At 39.5% G+C, this 14,375-nt stretch overlaps 1 protein-coding gene across 1 annotated transcript in view; it reads right to left on the reverse strand.

Annotated features, from left to right (window-relative positions):
• The window catches only part of LOC123515961 (gonadotropin-releasing hormone receptor-like), a 485,178-nt gene that overhangs the window by 204,701 nt on the left and 266,102 nt on the right, over positions 1-14,375 (reverse strand). Inside the window, exon 3 of the mRNA XM_045274910.1 lies at positions 14,336-14,375. This exon is cut by the window's right edge and continues 868 nt beyond it. Within this exon, the coding sequence (XP_045130845.1) occupies positions 14,336-14,375 (40 nt within the window). The remainder of the gene's footprint in view (positions 1-14,335) is intronic.

Here is a 14,375-nt window from a genome sequence, read left to right on the forward strand (position 1 = left end):
ACGTCTTGGCCACATTGGGTTCCATGTCTTTCATCAGTAAGCAATAGACATCTATCACCTCCCTCATACCCTAGTTTCGCTCTGCCATCACGCCAATGGTAATATACCTCGACAAGTGTTAGGCTAAACCATGACAAGCCTTCTAGCCTCTGCTAAGCGCCGCTGTGTCCGTTCCTTCACGTTCTACCTCACTCATGACGCCACAATCTGAAGAAAAAATTTCTTCGACAGTGAAAGCTAAATGACGCAGCGACTCTGTTCTTTCTTCCTCTTCCTTGTATACAAAACACCATACATCATCCCCGCCTTTGGTAGTGAAGCGTGAAAAATAACAGCTAATCTTCGACTTCTTCTATTTTTTTGCGTGTGTTCGTCTTTCTTTGAGTATATTTTCGTTATCTCGAGTTCTCTATATTGTATTCATTTTAAGAATTGTAAAGTTGGATTTCTATTCCCGCCAAAGGTTGATAACAAGAATTGAAGTAAGTATAGCCACATTATAGACACGTTGATTATTTTACGCTTGAATTCATCCTCCTTCGTTATCTTCTGCCTCATCTGATTTTTATTTTCAATCATGGAAGGAAAAACAAAATTCAACTAAAAAAAACACTGGATTTGATACATTTTCCACGTACCTTTGTGCAAGTTCTCACTAGTTTGTTTTCTTTACTTTGCGTCGCGATTACCACTTGCACTTATTTTATATGTAACAGAAAAGAGAGAGAAAAGAAGTAAGAACGACGAACTTGTCAAATCTTTCACGTGCGTTAATATTCCTACACTTCTTAATAAACTTATACTTTTTTATATTGCATCACTATTACTATTCGAACTTCTTTCAAACTTCTGAAGAAAAAAAAATTAAGAGCAATAGCTAAAAAGAGAAAAAAGGTAAATTAGGAATGACTTGACAAAATAAAAGATAAGAAACAAAAAATGGAAAAATCAATGAAAAGAGGTGTAAATCTGCTCTTTTCTCCGAAAAGTATGATGTGCATATTGCATAGCTATTTTCCCAAATGTGAAATAGATATGTTCACAGGACACACTCTTTTCCTAGCACTCAAATGGCTGTGGTTTCTTCTCATCTTTCGTGTTGTGGTCTTCTTATTACATAATATGACTGCATGAGTCAACTCTTCCTCTCTTTCAGATGACTCTGTCCATATGCAAGTCTCCTTTCTTTTACAAGGACGCTTACGAAACACCAGACAGCATAGCAACCCCCTTTCTTGTGTTCATAATTCCTTGCATATTCACCTCACATTCAATATACACGCACACACACACACACACACACACACACAAGCCAGAGGGCCGGGGTTCGATTCCCCGGCCGGGTGGAGATATTTGGGTGTGTCTACTTTCACGTGTAGCCCCTGTTCACCTAGCAGTGAGTAGGTACGGGATGTAAATCGAGGAGTTGTGACGTTGTTGTCCCGGTGTGTGGTGTGTGCCTGGTCTCAGACCTATCCCAAGATCGGTAATAATGAGCTCTGAGCTCGTTCCGTAGGGTAACGTCTAGCTGTCTCGTCAGAGACTGCAGCAGATCAAACAGTGAATTACACACACACACACACACACACACACACACACACACACACACAGTGAGGCTCTAAGTCTAGCAGTACCTTTGGAAACACGTTGGAATGTTGAGTAAATTGTTTAGCAACGCTGTAACCTAAAAAGTTCTCTTTTGATCATATTCTAGGGCACTTATCAGGTCGATGAATTGGAGGGAGAAAAAATAAGAAAAGGAGATCAGAGGAAAAAGCAGAAATTTGGAAGTAGATTGGAGGGGAGAAAATAAGAGAAGAGAAGACGACAAGAAGAATTTGATGTAGAGACGGATGGAGATATGAGGAAGGAAGAATGGAGAGGGAGGGAGAGGAGGAGGAAGCGGAGAGGAAGTTAAAAGGAGAGGAAGGAACTCACACGAAAAAATATATACAAAGAGAACAGCTAGGCAAAAAACAATATTAAAAAACTTCTCCATGGACGCATGTTTATAAAATTCCCTAGCTGCGATATTCCTTTGCCTATCACGCAATGAAAAAAAAAAGTTCACAAACTGATAAAAAGGAAAAGAAAAAATAGCTTTTTGAAAATTTTTTTCAACATGTAAAACAAGCACGTTCTCTCTTTTTTTCATTCTTTATCTTTCTTTATTTCTGTCATTCTTTTCTTTCTTTTTCAGGAACAGCTCAATAATTATTTCACCGCCGATCAAAAGAATTCACACACACACACACACACCGCGTAGTATAGTGGTTAGCACGCTCGACTCACAATCGAGAGGGCCGGGTTCGAGTCCCGGGAAGCGGCGAGGCATATGGGCAAGCCTCTTAATGTGTGGCCCCTGTTCACCTAACAGTAAATAGGTACGGAATGTAACTCGAGGGTTTGTGGCCTCGCTTTTCCGGTGTGTGGAGTGTGTTGTGGTCTCAGTCCTACCCGAAGATCGGTCTATGAGCTCTGAGCTCGCTCCGTAAAGGGAAAGACTGGCTGGGTGACCAGCAGACGACCGAGGTGAATTACACACACACACACACACACACACACACACACACACACACACACACACACACACACACACACACATCCTGCTGTGTATATTATCAAAGCCCATACATATATTGTGAGTTTTGCCTCGTGATTAATGGCGTGAGTGTTCTTCGTGCAATGAAATTATTCTTTTCATACATTCACAATTACATATAATTTTCCATACTCACACATTGACCAGATACGAGCGAGCATTGAGTAAATAAATAAAGTGTGGATGAGTAGCTTAGATATGATTTTTCACTTTAATCTTTACAAAAACATTTATAAAAGCCTTTCACTAAAATCCGCAATAATTCTTCACTGATAACGTAAACAAAGCAATAGAAATAATGGATGGGTAAAAAAAGAGATAATTTTTTTTCTCACCCATACATTATAAAAAGAAAAATAGCATTGTAAGCTTCAGTAAATCCTTCATTGATTCTCATAGTAAATCTTCGCTAAACCCTAAGAGATGAAGAGGCGCTCACTAAGTTAATGGCCTATTGGTAAATGAAAACCTATCTTTTATGTCCGTCTCCATCAACCATCTGGGTATATTTTCTTTGTGTCTTCCAACTTCCTACTATCAACATGTCTCTGTTCACTTTTTCCCATCTTTATTTCATGATTATCCTATATATATGTATGTATTTGTGCATGAAAAGGCATGTATTTAATATTGTTTGTCTTCATCTTTTCTGTTTAATTGCATGACTTGATTGTTACAGCTCTCTCTCTCTCTCTCTCTCTCTCTCTCTCTCTCTCTCTCTCTCTCTCTCTCTCTCTCTCTCTCTCTCTCTCTCTCTCTCTCTCTCTCTTAATATCAACTACACCGTGAAATCTGCATGTGAACGGTTCAGCAGCACACCACTGCAAAACTCAATAACCGATTCAAAGTTACGACACACAAAGTTGAGGCGACGCGACTGTCAGTGTGCTCTCAGAAGGGCGAGTAAAGGTAGAGATTTAGAGATGGCTCTGCGCTGCCATGGAAGCTTTTCACAGCGATAGATATGACCTTCTATTCCTGCATTCAGTCTACAGAACCATTCTCATAATTCGTAAAGATGATAAGTCGGGTTAACAATGACAGAGACAGAAATATCCAATCGGTTAACCAGCCAGACACTTAACAAACCAGACACTTACCGAAAAGATCATTTACTTCCATCGAGGTCGATTAGCACCAGTTTTGATCTAGACTTGTTCTGGTCTGCCCAATTCAGGTCTGGATCAGCTCAGAGGGTGTTGTGAACTTACCATCAAAGCTAATTGTGAACTCGCTGAACGTTTCCCGTCATATCTCACAACTCAAAGGGCCAGTCACACCCTACTCTGTAAAGACAGCTCTCTCACTTCACACAAAACTACTACATACACACCCTTGATTTGAAATAAAAAAAAAATGGCGACTCCATGACCAGCCTCGGAGTCTGCAATATTCGTGGTCTTAGATCTAATTTTCAATTTGTAGAACACTTCTCCTCTAATAAACCTCATCTTATTTTTCCTCACCGAAACACAGTTAAACAGGTGTCTGAAGCAACTGAGAGTAACCCCTTTTCTGTTCCTTCCAACTTTCTCTATCCTTATTTTCGCTCAAAAGCTGGATGTTGAGTCTATGTGCGAAACGACTTGACTTGCTCTCTAGCCCACGTTCTGCAGTCTTTCTAGTTTTTTATCATCTGGCTTCGACTCAAAGGTCACTCTCTAACTAGATTTATATGTGCTGTCTCTCTCTCTCTCTCTCTCTCTCTCTCTCTCCTAAACTCCTCTAACTATAAGAAATTCTTTGACTATTTAGATCAGTGGAGCACATTCTGTCTCTCTATCCTTTAACGGAGATTTCCATCCTTAGAGAATTCAATGTTCACCACCAGCTTTGGCTTTCCTCTCCTTCACTGACGATCCTGGTGTACTAGCTTTCAACTTTGCTATCATCCATAACCTAGAGCAACTGATGCAACACCGTATTCCTGACCGTCAGAGATACGCCCAACATTCTTGATCTCTTCCTTACCTCTAATCCTTCTGCTTATGCTGTTACCCTATCTTCTCCGTTGGGCTCCTACGATCACGATCTCATATCTGCATCTTGTCCTATTTCTTCAATCCCTCCTTAGAATCCTACAAAAGCTCGGAGGTGCTTCTAGAGTTTTGCCTCTGGAAGGATCTTAGGAGCTATTATGCTGATTTTTCCTTGGAAAGATTACTGTTTCCGCGATAGAGACCCATCTCTGTGTGCTGAACGCATAACAGAGGTGATAGTGTCTGGCATGGAGGCGTACATTTCTCATTCATTTTCTCAACCTAAACCTTCTGAACTTTGGCTTAGCACAGTCTGTTCTCGCGCTAATCATCTATACATGATAGAGAGGTTGCCCACAAAAAGTACTTCAGCCATTCATCAACTGAATCTCATGCACTTTATATTTCTGCCCGGAATCATGACAAATGTGTTCTTCATCTTGCTAAACACTCTTTCCTAAACCCTAGGAAAGCCTGTGAACCTGATGGGGTCCCTCCTATTGTTTAAAAAAAAACTGTGTTTCCGCTCTTGTACCTTCCTTGGCCAAACTCTACCAACTCTGTCTATCGACTTCCACCTTTCCTTCTTGCTGGAAGTTTGTCTACATTCAGCCTGTTCCTAAAAAGGATGAACGTTCCAATCCATCAAACTACCGCCAAATAGTTTTAATATCTTGCTTGTCTAATGTTTTTCAATCTATTCTCAATAGGAAGATTCTCAAACATCTGTCATTTCACAATCTTCTAACTGATCGCCAGTATGGTTTCTATCAGTGCCGCTCTACTGGTGATCTTCTGGCGAAACTTCCGCCGTTGCGTTAGACATATCAAAAGCTTTTTATAGGGTCTGGCACAAAGCTTTGATCTTTATAAAACCCTTTTACGGCTTCTATCCTTTTTTCTGCAAATCTATCTCAAGTTTCTTTTCCGACCGTTCTATTGATGCTATGGTAGATAGCCACAGTTCTTCTCCTAAATATATTAACAGTGGTGTTCCTCAGGATTCTGTCCTGTCACACATTCTCTTTCTATTATTCACTAATGCACTTCTTGCCCTATGTACTCCTACGCTGATGATACCACACCACAGCTTTTCAGAGGCGATCAACCCTTTAGGGTTGATTCACACTATTGGTCCGGTCTGGCTTCGCTCTCGCTCTGATCTCACTCCGGTCAAGGTCCTGGTGCATTCACATGTCCGGTCCGCTCTCGCTCCGGTATCGGTCCCATCCCTTCCTCTCCTTCAACACTAATGGAAGTCATACCACCAGTGACGGAGGATGTGTGACTTTTCTCCATCCAATTTGGCAGTGATCGCCACTGCACTTAACGAAGAAGAAGAAAGAAAGCAAAAAAGTAGATTGTGGGTTCATCCTATGCTGAAAGATAGAAAGAGTGAAGGAGAGTTCCATACTTTATATCCTCATCATATTGATGATGAGACTAAATTTATCAACTACTTGTGAACATTGGAACATTTGAAAAAAAAAATACTCTAAAAAACTGAGGATGAAAACCACAAGATGTAATTAACTTTTGCATATTTTTTCCAGTGTACTCATATATATATATATATATATATATATATATATATATATATATATATATATATATATATATATATATATATATATATATATATGCCAACTGTAAAAATTATCCTTATATCAGTGATAAATAAAATTTTATTCTCTATCTAATTATTTATCTACCTTTTGCATGATCCCATTGTAGTGTTTTCTTCTGATCCTCCATGTTTTATAGGATGAAAGGCAGAAACATTTCCCCATATAAAGGCTGAATCATGACTGGAGCGGACCGTTGCTAGTTCACACTGGCTGCAACAGTCCGGTCTCGCTCCGCTCTCGCTCCAGTCAAAATATCTTTTGAATGTATCACGACTGGAGCGAGAGCGGAGCGAGAGCGAACTGTTACCGCCAGTGTGAATGCTTACATTGAAATGCATTAAAAAGCAACAGATCACGAAGGGACGCCACAGAACATCTGACTTCCGATCTTTCTAAGATTTCTGATTGGGGCAGAAGAAATTTAGTAATGTTCTATGCCTCAAAAACTCAATTCTTCCATCTATCAACTTGACACAGCCTTCCAGACAATTATCTTCTTTTCTTCAATGACACTCAACTGTCTTTCTCTTCTACACTGAATACCCTCGATCTGTTTTTACTCTTAATCGAAATTGGAAACTTCACATCTCATCTCTTGCTGAAACTTGCTGAAACCCTTCTCTCTAACTTCCTCGCTAACTCTCAATAAGGGCCTCATCCACCTATTGTGGCGTTGTTTCTATCCCCCACACATATCATGTTTACTCTTATTATCAATATTATTATTAATATTATTATTATTATTATTATTATTATTATTATTATTATTATTATTATTATTATTATTATTATCATTATTACTATTACTATTATATTTTATCATTTCATTGCAACTATATTGCGAATGTTTAATCCTCAGTCGTACTTGTGTTGTCCTAGGAAAATGCTAACTGCTCTTTTAATCACGCTAACTACATGCCTTCCCTCCTCCTGCGGCCTCGCTGCACAAAGCTTTCTTCTTCCTCTTACCCCCTATTCTGTCCAACTCTCTAATGCAAGAATTAACAAGTACCCTCAAGCATTCAACCTTTTCTGATAAATTCCCCGCATGTGTCTGTATTTCCAACTTCCAATGACTTAACTTCATTTAAGAGGGAAGTTTCAAAACATTTATCTCTGTCTTTTAGCTTACCCTTTCAGACCTGTAAAGGGACTGGCGTCTGAATGGGCCTCTTTTTTTCATATATTTTTGTTGTTCTTGACCAGTTCTCACTCTTGTATTAAAAAAGATATGAAAGAAGACAGATAGACGGGGGTAAAAAAACTTGAAAAGCAGATCCCTACACAATGAACTATGGGCAGTGTTTGGTGAGGTAAAAATAAGAGAAAGCTTTTATTAATCTTTCTAATAGAAACAGACGCAAAGTATTGGCATGATTTCAGAAATGTCCCAGACATACAAGAGAGAGAGAGAGAGAGAGAGAGAGAGAGAGAGAGAGAGAGAGAGAGAGAGAGAGAGAGAGAGAGAGAGAGAGAGAGAGAGAGAGATACACTGACGGATAGATAGACTGATTAATTTTAAGAAGACCTGGATGAATTAATTAAAAGATTGAATGAGTCTTTGATTAATTGTTCGGTTAACATTTAAGTAGGCAGGTAACTAAAGTGATAAATAGATAAAATAAACAAAACGATAGACAGAAAATAGACAAATAAAAAAAAAAACTTGCTAGAAAGACATCAAGATAACACTATCATAGACCTCCCGAAACTATGATAATTTCCATATGTAGCTTAATGCCATTATATAATAACAATAAACTAAAATATAAAAATAATGATTGACTCGACAGGCAGTAAGTCAGACGACTCGATAACGCTACAAGATATTCACGAGGGAAAAACATCAGACTTGCAGCAATCCCACTCCACATGTTATGATAACTTAAGCACTAAACGCATTCTACCGCCTTGAAGAGACGCCTGCTATTCCTACGCTATTAGCAGAGGAGCCGGTGACATTACCGTAGCGGAATTTTCAGGGAGATGAGAAGTGATATTCGGGGCATTAATTCTCTAACCGACCACTTCTCTGCCACGATGTTCTGCGCATTACACGAAGCTTAAGGCGAGTAAACAGTGCAATGCGTTTTCCAAGTATTCCTAATCTTCGTTATTAGTTGTCAGATGTCACAGAAACCTCGTGGATGGTATGTGTGTGTGTGTGTGTGTGTGTGTGTGTGTGTGTGTGTGTGTGTGTGTGTGTGTGTGTGTGTGTGTGTGTGTGTGTGACTCCTATTAATGAGACCTTGACTTTAAATGCTTTGCTGTTTGTTAGTTAAGTAAAATAAACAAAAAATGAACCAATCACCCTACAACTTTAAACTCTCCAAAAAAAAAAAAAAAGAACATTAATCACGGAGGGTTCCAGTGCGAGCTGTGAGTTGGTGGACGTTGGGATTTGCACTCCTTTCCTAGAGGCCGAATACTCCTCCAATACATGTGCGAAAAAACAGACTGGCGTAAAAAATGAATTTATTCCATTGGACAGGACAAGAGGATTTTCGAGGAAGACCTAAGCACTACCATCATCACCATCACAACCTCTCTACTGCAACCACTAGCACTACCTCTACCATCACCAGTAACCATTCATTACCTCTCCCTACCATGCATTGAGATATCAGTATTTTATTGCTAAATGTACAGTCAGTGTCCTTGCCTCAGGTCAAAGAGAAGAATGGCGCTACTTGTAAAGGGCCTTTTCGTTGCTGTTATATATTTGTGAGTGGCTGTGATGGTGTGTGTGCTGGGAATGAGTGCATGTAGGTGGGAGAGCTAGCAAGATGGTTAAACAGATGTTTTTTTTTTTTTTTTCTATTCTCACTTTATTTTGTATCTGAACACAGACAAGCGACAGACTGCAGAGTCAGTCAATGCGACACACACACACACACACACACACACACACACACACACACACACACACACACACACACACACACACACACACATATGCGAAACAGTTTCACACACACACACACACACACACACACACACACACACACACACACACACACACACACACACATATGCGAAACAGTTTGAATAGTTTACACGTTTCTCTTTCATACTGTCCTATCTTCTGTCCAGCTTCCTCTCCCTGCCATAATACCCCTCCTCTCTCCCTTCCTCTCCCTGCCATTAACAAGCCATTCTCCCCCTGCCTCTATCCTGCCCTCTCTTACCACTCCTCTGTTTTTTGCCATCTCTTTTCCCTGCTCCTATCTGTACCTCGCTCCCTGCCACACTCACCAGGCCTCTGTTTGTCTCTCCGAGCCGAGCACTCCCACTAAACCGCAATCAAGTGTACGAGTGAAACATTTGTTGAGATAGGAGGAACCGTTCATATTTCCCTTTATCTCTCTAGTGGAAAGGAGATATACATGTGTGAGTGTGGAGGGAATGGTACAGTACATTCTATTAAGCCTAATTACTAGAGCATAAGAGCATACATGTTTTTTTTTTTTTAATCAGGGTGGTGTCATGGTGGCAGGTAGGGACCAAAGGGCTCACTCATATGTAATATTAAGAGTAAACATAAATTCTTTTTTTTTTTTTTGTAGTAATCACTTGAATTATTTAATTGTGATCTGGAGGTGTTGTTGTTGTACGCTGAGTGCTGATTAGCTATTTCACTTGTTCTCTGTTGTACGCTGAGTGCTGATTAGCTATTTCACTTGCTCTCTGTTGTACGCTGAGTGCTGATTAGCTATTTCACTTGCTCTCTGTTGTACGCTGAGTGCTGATTAGCTATTTCACTTGCTCTCTGTCGATGCGTATTTCTCTCTCTCTCTCTCTCTCTCTCTCTCTCTCTCTCTCTCTCTCTCTCTCTCTCTCTCTCTCTCTCTCTCTCTCTCTCTCTCTCTCTCTCAGTAACAGTAGTGAAAAGATCAATAGTTTAGAAGAAGAAAAAAATGAAAAGTGAAAGAAAGATACGAGAAACCAAAAAAAGCAACAAATCACATAACTCACTAACCAATCAACTTCAATCATTAAACTAAATGAACAAATGAACACAACAATATATTAAAAAAAAATGTGCATAATAAAAGTACTCCACTGCCATAACAAGTCACCAAACACACCGCCCGTCAAATAGAATAAAAAGATATGGAAAATCATACATACTGTACTGATTTATTGATACTGATTAATGAATTGACTTGCATCGTCGCTCTAATTATTCAATAGCAGGGAAACAGCAACATTATACCACTTTTCGCCTCGTGCACCCATTTCCCGCGCGGCTTCAACACTCAGTGACGCCCCTCATTAGTCTCATTACCCATATCAGTGTTGTAAAATACGTGAATCGTTGCTGCGAAATTCAGTGCATGGTCCCTTCGAAAGCATGATGCCTATAGCGTTCTGAATGCACACAGCCACAAGTACATACACACATACGTATTGTACTCAGATACGCACACTCTGGGATTATCAGTGTATAGGAGGAGGCAAACTTATCACCAAAATTAATGATTTCTGTCTTATGGGTTGTTTTCTTTGGACTTTTTTTTATATTATAATATTTTGTCTTCTGATATTTTGTTTTCATTTGTTATTTTATAGTTATTTTTCTGTAGCAATTAAAATGTATTTATGCGAGACTCTTCATTATATGATTCTGGAGTTTGGACAAGGCAAGAGGTCAGTGCTTAATAGAAACTTCCTTAAAATAATAATTTTTAAACATAAATTTCTTATGTTAAATGGATAAGCAAGGAGTGATTTTTGCAAAATCATGACCTCCAATGAACTTATATCGAGGAAATAATGCGTCACATCAAATAATCTGGTGAAATGAAACTACATGAAGGCATCAGACGTACACGAGTCAGTATCTGTATAAAACATGCCTTCCTACGAGTATTCCCTCCAAACATCACCTTCAGGTTGACCAAATGAATTCTGCAGAAACAACACATATTATCAAACGCTTAAAAAACGGAACGTTTACCAAGAAATTGTCACATTAGTATTAGCAATTACTAACACAACGTTTAAAAAATCGGCTGCAAGAGGTGAGGGTAGGACAAATTAACAGGATTAATTAACCCGTTCACTAGTTCAGTATACATGCTTGCCGCACACACTGGAAGACTTAACGAGGAAAGAGTGGAGCTGGTCATAGGGGCATCACTAATTTCTTCCTAATTGATGTTGTTACATAGACTGAGAGAAGACCTGAGAGTCACTCACGACGTTAGAAAGACAGTTGACCATAACAAAAACCCTCATACTGAGAACTGGTTTTACTTTTGTCTTATTTCGTAAGAGTAGTGAGCTTATAAAGAACCGTGAATTGGATTTTATTCATAAAGTTAAAATACATTTCCTGCAGTAATTTATGTAACATTATGAATATGAGTGTACGGAAATATTAATACATGTAAAGAAATTGCGATACTGCTGTGCTTGTCTATTTTGTAATGTAGTAATCGTGTCTTTTTTTTCTTTTTACGTTAAGGCCTATAGCGCCTGTAGGCACACTTGAAGAGTGTATGGGAAGCGCTGTTCAGCTTCCGCCCATTAGTGGCGCAGGCAATTTTATTTATAGTGATACCCATATTAGGGCCCATATCATCGCCGAAGCTCATCATGGGTGTAACCACCTAGAACCTGGGTATCATGGTGATATGTAGGTAACTTTAAACCACTCGACAAATGGCAAAGTGTTTAAGGCTGTACGTGTTGGGATTCGAACCGACGCGTGGACTACTTAGATAAGAGGATACGAAGTGTCACTGCACTACAGTACTGAAATATAACTGCACAAAATAAATATATATCTGATGAGAAAATTTTGAGCCAGACCAAAGCTAAGAAAAATAGAGTGTGTATGAGATTAACTCAAACGAGACTGGCACATCTAGTGAGGAGGAACATCGAGAGGTATGAACGGCACTCCAGGATCGCAGGCGTCACGTAATTAACACTCAGGTCAGATCAGATAAGGTCATGTTGTTAGATATTTGTGTGTGTGTGTGTGTGTGTGTGTGTGTGTGTGTGTGTGTGTGTGTGTGTGTGTGTGTGTGTGTGTGTGTGTGTATTTATTAATGATAATAATAATAATAATAATAATAATAATAATAATAATAATACGGTTTATTAGTAATTGCAATACTGTACATACGTACTGAAAATGTACATATGGGGATTGAGGGAAACTTAAGATTTGAACCTTAACTTAGCTGTTTATGGTTGTTTATGGTTCGCACCATGGGGGGGATAGCATTACATGAAGATGTACATATGGGGATTGAGGGAGATTCAAGATTAGAATCTTAACTTAGCTGTTTACTATGTGTGTGTGTGTGTGTGTGTGTGTGTGTGTGTGTGTGTGTGTGTGTGTGTGTGTGTGTGTGTGTGTGTGTGTGTGTGTGTGTGTGTGTGTGTGTGTGTGTGTGTGCGGATAAGAGGCGGGACTGATATAACTGGTGATATTGATATTTCATAACCAATTCCCAAGAAAGTTCAGCATGTTTGAGTTTTTTTTTTTTTTTTTTTCTTTTTCCAGTCACCGGATGTAGGTTATCTTTATATCTTGTGTGGCAGGAACGTCCTGTGTATATTCCAAATGATGTTTTTTTCATTCTTTCTTAAGGAAAGGTAGACTGTTAGAAGGCAGAGAGAAAAAGAAAGTCGAGGAAAAGCAAATATAGTAGGGGGAGGGAAAGATAATATAGACCGTCCACGTAATGTGTGTGTGCTCATTGATTCATTTCGTGATAGTTTTTATCACGTCTGTGTTGTACAATTTTCCAGGCACTGATAGTTTACAGTGGGCAAGTCTAAATTGACAATAAAGAAAGTAAAGGCGCAAAAAACATAGTAGAAGTAAAGAGAAAAGTTGAAATGCCGTCCACTGGTGATGGATGGATGTGTTCACTGGCTTGCTTTATATTAGTTTTGATTTGGTAGCAGGTCAAAGGTGAGGTACACTTGTCATATTTTTTTTTTCAAAGGTTTATAGCAGTCGGTATCGACGGAGTCAAAAAATTACTGTCAATTCCAGAGAGAGAGAGAGAGAGAGAGAGAGAGAGAGAGAGAGAGAGATTAGGTAAGGAGTCACTTGCTAAGGATGTGACAAACTCATACTTTCTTCATTTTTGTAATTCACCTAACTCTCACATATCTGGGTCTTTTGTTTTTCACTACCTTTTCTTTGTGTATTCTTGACATTATCTACTATCAGCCAGACACAAAACGAAGCAGACTACAATAATAAATAGTTATGCTGCGGTAATCTAAATTCAGTTGTACCAGATGTTTGACCAAGATTATCTGTCCATGACCTGCTAACACTATTCATTATTTTTTCCAAGTGTTAAGGATTCAATTTTTTGCAAATAACGAAGGAAAAATCACCTTCATTTGTCAGTAAGAGGCACGATAAATGGAATTCTTCCTGTGTGTGTGTGTGTGTGTGTGTGTGTGTGTGTGTGTGTGTGTGTGTGTGTGTGTGTGTGTGTGTAATTCACCTCGGTCGCCTGCTGGTCACCCAGTCGGTCTTCCTCATTACGGAGCAAGCTCAGAGCTCATAGACCGATCTTCGGGTAGGACTGAGACCACATCAACACACAACACACACCAGGAAAGCGAGACCACAACCCCTCGAGTTACATCCCGTACCTATTTAGTGCCACACATTAAGAGGATTGCCCATTTGCCTCGCCGCTTACCGGGACTCGAACCCAGGCCTCTCGATTGTGAGTCGAGCGTGCTAACCACTACACTACGCGGTGTGTGTGTGTGTGTGTGTGTGTGTGTGTGTGTGTGTGTGTGTGTGTGTGTGTGTGTGTGTGTGTGTGTGTGTGTGTGTGTGTGTGTGTGTGTGTGTGAGAGAGTAACCCAACAAAGTCTGCCACCCAGGATTCACTACACAGAAAATTGATCTCTTAAAGCTTTCCTTAATCGTCAAAAGCAGCGTCAGGTCATATGTGTACCTCATGTAGCTAGGAAGAGTGAGTGGAGTGTACAGAGTGTAAGTGTTCACAGATCCCCTGGCGATGAAGTGATGAGCGAAATCATTGGATGACTGAATGAGACTTTCCGAAAATCCTCAAAGAAACCTGCAAAACAAGTATATACAAAGATCAACATAAGAAAATTGTTCTACTCACGATGAGGTCAGCGATGGCGAGGTGAAGCAGCATGAAATTC

This window comes from Portunus trituberculatus, chromosome 40 (assembly GCF_017591435.1).
Source record: "Portunus trituberculatus isolate SZX2019 chromosome 40, ASM1759143v1, whole genome shotgun sequence".
Taxonomy (NCBI): domain Eukaryota; kingdom Metazoa; phylum Arthropoda; class Malacostraca; order Decapoda; family Portunidae; genus Portunus; species Portunus trituberculatus.